Source organism: Tenrec ecaudatus, chromosome 6, assembly GCF_050624435.1.
Source record: "Tenrec ecaudatus isolate mTenEca1 chromosome 6, mTenEca1.hap1, whole genome shotgun sequence".
Lineage (NCBI taxonomy): Eukaryota > Metazoa > Chordata > Mammalia > Afrosoricida > Tenrecidae > Tenrec > Tenrec ecaudatus.
In genome coordinates, this window is record NC_134535.1 from 78,704,566 (window position 1) to 78,711,407 (window position 6,842).

At 35.1% G+C, this 6,842-nt stretch overlaps 1 protein-coding gene across 1 annotated transcript; it reads left to right on the top strand.

The window, feature by feature from the left end:
• The first annotated feature begins 5,600 nt into the window (after positions 1–5,600).
• OR9K2 (olfactory receptor family 9 subfamily K member 2) lies at positions 5,601–6,632 on the top strand. The gene has a single exon (XM_075553280.1). It carries the CDS (start codon positions 5,601–5,603, stop codon positions 6,630–6,632), a length of 1,032 nt encoding a protein of 343 aa, XP_075409395.1.
• The last annotated feature ends 210 nt before the right edge of the window (positions 6,633–6,842 follow it).

The window sequence follows — 6,842 nt, forward strand, 5'->3', positions numbered from 1 at the left end:
AAAGATCTATAATGATTTTTTTTGAATTCCTAATGTTTGTGATTCATAGTATTGTTGCGTATCCTTTGTTCAGTTTGCTAAAGCTTTATATATATATTATTATTTTTCAACGAATGAATGTTAATCCTTATAGACATCCTTTATTTGTCTAATATTTTTTCTGTATTATTTTCTTATTTTATTTTACTTGGTTTTTATTTCACCTTGCTCAGATCGAACCTGACCGTTTTTCCACAAATAGCGTGTGCGAACAACTACCTCCCACATAGTTCTGTAAGTGGTACTGCTCTACCAACTTTTTTGTCTAAGTACTGCTGTAAAGAAAAAAAACAGTGTAGCAGGCTTACAAAAAAAACTCTTGAAAAAAAGAAGAATTTGGTCAACTTCTAAATAGTGTTTTAAAAATTAAGATCATCAGTTAACTTTTCTGCTTTTCGCTTTTATACTATTTGTATGCAATACTTAATAGTTCCCTCTAAGCACTTAATTTACTGTATCTTGGACATTTAGATATATCATAATTTTATTATCACTTAGCTTATATTAAGTTAAAATTTGGTTTTTAAAATTTGGCTTATATTTTTTACCCCTGGATATATAGAAAGTGTTTGTATTTAATGTCCATGCCCATTGATTTTCCTAATCACCTAATTGTTCTTTACTTTCATTATAAATTGTTCATAATAAAAGAACATACACTGAAGGACTTAAATCCTTGACTTTTCTGAGGGTTTCTTTATATTTCCACTGTACCCAGTTTGGGTAATGATTGGTGTTTTAATAGGCAATAGCACACTGTTATTGCTAATGAAATTGTTGGAAGTTTAAATATGAAAATATTTATGTTGGATTTTGATACATATTATAGATTAAATTTTCAATATCTACCCTATATTATTTCTAATTAGAGATGTTGAGAAGTTATAACATCCTCTGTTGCCAGGTATTCTTAATGTCGATTTAGTTCTACCAGTTAAGGTCCTACAAACAGAATTTGGAAGACCAAAGTGAATTAGAAATTATATTCCTGTTACTATTGGCTTTTTCTGCTGGTTAGGAAAAGTATGGAAATGTGTTATTTAATTATTATTTTTGAAACTTGAATTATTGTGAATTCTGAGGTAGGTGATATTTGCTGCTTTCCTATATCTGATCATAATTATGATGTTGAGTTTTGAAATCACCTCTCTAGTAGTGGCCTCTCTGAGAATTAATCATATCGTGATGTAGGGGTCACTACAAGAGCATTTGCAAATGTTCCTCCAGTCTTTGCCAACTTTATCAGTCTCGATTCTCCTTAACGCATGTCTTTCTATTTAAAATACTAACAATGGTTTTCTTTCCTATGTTGGACTAATTTTATTGTATTATTATAAAGAAAAATTCTAGTCCTGGATTGTTCTACCATCAGTAAACAGAAATATCTAAATTGGTTCTATAAATATTTGTTAATTAAAAGTAAGAGTTTTTAATCATAAGATTATAATTAATTTATAGAAAAATTTAAATGAATTCTGTTCTTATAACAGCTTATGACATCCTCCCTAGATGACAGCGCTGCAGAGGACAACCTTGAATATACAGCTCAGGCAAAGCAGTGGATCTGACCCATGCACATGGGAGCAAATCAAGAGGGGCACAAGAGCCCAGTGATGGCAGCAAAGCCACGAAGTCTCTGAAGAATCCTGATCATAGACTTCTGACTCGAAGGCGGCACTTGACCCCCATCGGAACTGGTTGGTTGGGGATTACTCACAAGGGGGCCACACTGAAAGTCTAAAGGTACAACTGGGATGTGAGTGGCAGTGTTACTAGATCGCTGCATCCCTGACTGCAGAAATAGCAACGGGGTCTTTGAGGATGCGCGCCTTTCGGACACGAATGCTGAAGACTGAAAGGGTGTGTGAATTGTTAGGTAAGCGGGACCCAGGATATGCTGTTCTGGAAGAAAGGGGGTTGCACTGATGGTTTATAGCACGTCCTTCTCTCTGTTTAACAGAGATATTCATCTGCTCTGTCAGGATCCCTGTTAGTTATATGACTATCTGTATGGTGATTTATTATTTATTTTCTTTTTTCCTTTTTGGTGTTTATCTATACAAGATAGGCAGGAAGGCGATATGAGACAGCAACTAGTCCAATGCTTCCTGGGGGGTATGGGATGGGTGTGGGGAGGGGAGTGGGGAACAAACAGTGCCGGGTCCAGGGGAAGAGACAGGGTTCTCAAATTTTTGGTGAGGAGAGTGTCGCTTTTCTGGTTGAGTTTAATTAATTGAATCGTATCTGAGAGGAATTATTCAGAGGTGAATGGCAGGTAAATATAATAGTGGGGTAGGAGGAAAGAAAGAAAAAATATGTGTGTGTTTATGTATGTATGAATATGCAAATGCAACAAGGAAGTAGATGGACTTTGGACCTCTATTTAAATCTTACCTTATTTCAAGAACGGTTTGTTCTTACTAACGCTGTACTGTATGATACTCACCTTCCTGACATAATCGCTGAAGAAAAAATGGGTACCTAAGCAAATGTGGTGAAGAAAGCTGATGGTGGTTGACTATTAAAAGATATAGCATCTGAGGTCTTAAAGGCTTGTAGCTCAATAAGCAACCATTTAGCAGAGAAGCAACAAAACCCACATGGAATAAACGCATCAGCCTGTGTGATCATGAGGTGTTCATGGGAGGAGGTATCAGAAGTTCAAAAACAATCAACCAAACCAATGTGAAGGGGCATGTATATAGTGGAGACCCAAAACCCACCTGTAAGATAATTGGACAGTCCCTGTCAGAAGGGCCATATGATAAACATGATAACAGAGGATAACACATGATAACAGAGAATAAATCCAGGATGCAGTATAGCACTGGATGAACAATATAACTATCCTCTAGTTCTTTAATATTTCTTCCCCTTACTATTATGATTTTTAATTGTTTTATCTCATTAATCATGTTAGATTTGCATATGTTTTATTTGGATATTTGAGATCATTTGGTACATAAAAGTCAAGATGGATAACCCTCTGAAATAGTAACAGGAGTAATGAATGATTCCCTGGGGGTACGAGACGACAGGGTGAGGGGAATAGGGAGTTGATAACATTGATGACTGTATAACCCCACTGGTTTGGATCAAACAACAAAATTGTATGTGAATGGATATTTTGGATTGTGTAAGATATGGCAAAAAAGAAGACGAAGAAGAAAACTATTATAAGGGGAAAAATAATTGGGTTCCTGCCGGGGAGGGGAGGGAGGAGATAGATACAAAGGGAGCTGATATCGAGGCGTTAGAGAAGAAAGAAAATGTTTTGAAGCTGATTATTTCACAAACAATTGTACAATACTGCTTGGTATGATTTAACTATGGATTGTTATGATATCTGTAAGAGCTCCCAATAAAATGATGTTTTTAAAAAAGTTTAAGTGTGCATAGTTTTAGGAGTATAGGCTTCATAGGTGATCATGCCCTTTGGTCTTCTCACCAATAAAAGGACTTCACCATTTAAACACTTTAAAAGAAAAAAAGAGAGTATTATATCTGTAGTTCTAATCTAGTCTTCCCATCATTCAGTAGAATTGTTGATTGAATTGTGTACCCCAACATTATGTATTGAAATCTTAACCCAGGTACCTGTTATAAGACTACATTTGGAAATACTAGATTTTTTTTAATTGTGTTACTGAGTTTATATCAGAGTAAGGTGGGTCCTAAATCTAATCCATTTTTAGTTATAGAAAAGGATAAAAACAGACACATGAGGGAAGATATATGAAAACACGCATATGTGACAGGTACATCTTCAAACTGAAGATTGAGGGCAGCTATTATAAATGGACAAAGACAAAGTAAGACCTCTGAGGAGCATGACCAGAATTTGGCCTCTCAACCTTCTGAACCGTGAGAAAATAAATGTCTGTCCTTTAAAGCTACTTCTTTGTAGTGTTCATTATTTCAGCACTAAGTAACTAAGATAATAATTATTAAGGGATTTTAAACTTTAAGTCCTGAGATCTTGTTAATATGTCAGTCAGTGATTTTTCTACAGTTATGTTGAATGTCATCATTTATCAATTGTATTTTCTAACTTCTTATTATTTAAATGTAGAAAAGGAAATAATTAGCAAAACATTAGATGAATCAGAGTGCATTTGCTGTATCATGGAATATGTGTGCCATCAAAATTTCAATGAAGAATTATTAGGAGAGAATGGGTCTTCAAAATCTCAAATATAGTTCACGAAAAGAAAATGAATACACATTTTCTTAAAGTTTGTCCTATATATTATGCATTTTTAATTTATTTCTCTATGTCTATCAATGTGTCTAGTGTGATAGTAAATAAAGAGTTTTTCTTTGATTTCAACGAAGAAAAAATGTACAGAGAGGACTTCCAAATGTGTACACACAGCAAGAGAAGGAAAATGTCCTTATATTTTGACTACCTTACACTTTTTACCTGCAATTTACCTGTGGTTTCCATAATCCTTATGAACACCAACCCTCGAGTTTACACTTTTATCTCCATAATTGATATTTTGATTATTCTTCTCCCAGTGGAGCCCATCAGAAAAGATGAGCAAAATCTCAATGCTGAAATATCCTGAAAAGAGTTGCACAGGAGTAAAAATAATTAAGGCCACTGGAGACAATTATTATTGATATTTTGGTAGATAATCAAGGACTTTGGATGACATAAGACTTATTAGACTCCTTATATATCAATGGTGTTTATATTTTTCTCACATGAAGACAAAACACATGCAAGAATTTAGGAGACAAAATTTTCTTTAGATTTATACCTTAAGTTTCCTTGCCACGGGTAAACCATAAGATAAAAATGAATTGATTCAACTTTGATAGAAAATCAATCATTCATTGTGGTGTAAGGTTTGGAATATTCATGAACATATCCTTGTACTTCCAAATAAAAAGGACTGAATAATTATGGCATTTCTTAGTTGAACAACTACCAGTGGAAATGAAGTGCTCTAATAAGGCAATGCTAAAATCCTGGTATATTTGGGAAGATGACTTTAATCTGAAGAGTAACAATACAATTTTGGAAATAATTTTAGAGTATTTTATCTTATTTAATTATTTTCCATTATTAACTTTAACATGGCAATAAATTGTCTATTTTATTCCCTCTTTTTTTGACGCTTGGTGCAGTGTTAAGGAAATTAGAAAGACTGAGAAAAAATAAGGTAAAATATTTTTAAATGTCTGTTATTATTATAAAAAAATCCTAATGTATGACTGTCATATTTGCCATAAATAACAATCCTAGAGATTATATATAGCAATCTTAATTTAAGTAAGAATAATTATCTAACCATGAACACATTGTCATAAATTCAGAATTTGTGTGAAATTATACAATAAGAATAATTTACTTTCTTGGAAAATATGTGCAAAAGATTATTGAAATCAAATAACCAAAGCACTTCTTTCTATCTATCCATGATTAATAGATTTGCATTTTCCAGATGTTATTAATGTTTAATCCCAATTCATACCTCTTTGTGTTATGGGTATTATTTTATGGGTAGTATTTAATTAATTGGTCGATAATTTATCTCAATATTTCTGTATGTATGTCACTAAAACCAAAGCCAGAGTTTCATTTGTTTATTTCACCTTGTGCCTTTCAGCAGGTCTCTGCCATGGGTGACAGGGCACCAAGTAATCACTCAGAAGGGACTGACTTCATTCTTGTAGGCTTCAGGGTTCGCCCAGAGCTCCATATTCTCCTCTTCCTGATATGTCTACTAGTATATGCCATGATCCTTTTAGGGAATGTTGGGATGATGGCCATTATCATGAATGATCCTCGACTGAACACACCAATGTATTTCTTCCTAGGCAACCTCTCCTTCATTGACCTCTTTTACTCATCAGTGATCGCACCGAAGGCTATGCTCGCCTTCTGGTCTGAGAACCTGACCATCTCCTTTACGGGCTGTGTGACTCAGTTTTTTCTCTTTGCTCTCTTCATTGTGACGGAGGGATTTCTCCTGGCGGCCATGGCTTATGACCGCTTCATTGCCATCTGCAATCCGCTCCTCTACTCTGTTCAGATGTCAACCCATCTCTGCATTCAGCTGGTGGCTGGTTCCTATTTCTGTGGCTGCTTCACTTCAGTTCTTCAGACGAGCATGACATTCACCTTATCCTTTTGCGCTTCTAGAGCCATCGACCACTTCTATTGCGACAGTCGCCCACTGCAGAGGATTTCCTGTTCTGATCTCTTTGTCTACAAAATGGTATCCTTTTTCGTATCCAGCATCATTATTTTGCCTACCATGACAGTCATAATTGTTTCTTATATGTATATTGTGTCTACAGTTCTCAAGATACGCTCCACCGAAGGACGGAAGAAAGCCTTTTCCACTTGCAGCTCTCACCTGGGAGTCGTGAGTGTGCTGTATGGTGCTGTCTTTTTTATGTACCTCACCCCTAACAGATTTCCTGAATTGAGTAAAGTGGCCTCCTTGTGTTACACCCTGGTCACACCGATGTTGAATCCTTTGATTTACTCTCTGAGAAACAAAGATGTCAAAGAAGCTCTGAAAAGGCTCTTGAAGAAAAAAATTGTTGCCTTTAATTCTTTGTTACCGGTGACATAGATGAATGACTTGGGTATGGACAATACGTTAGTGAAGCACTTAGGCAACTGAAAATAATTTGGTTGGGAGAGCTTATTTGTTTATTTGGAGTCTAGGTACCTACAGCAGAAGAAGGCATTTGGGCTATTTTTGGTCTGGTTATTGATTTTGAAGTGACATACTCAACATAATTTCTGATAAAGGTAGCAATTGCTAGGTCTTTTTTATTTT

Coding starts and splice junctions, on each gene's coding strand:
- OR9K2 (XM_075553280.1), top strand. CDS start 5,601: ATGTCACTAAAACCAAAGCCAGAGTTTCATTTGTTTATTTCACCTTGT.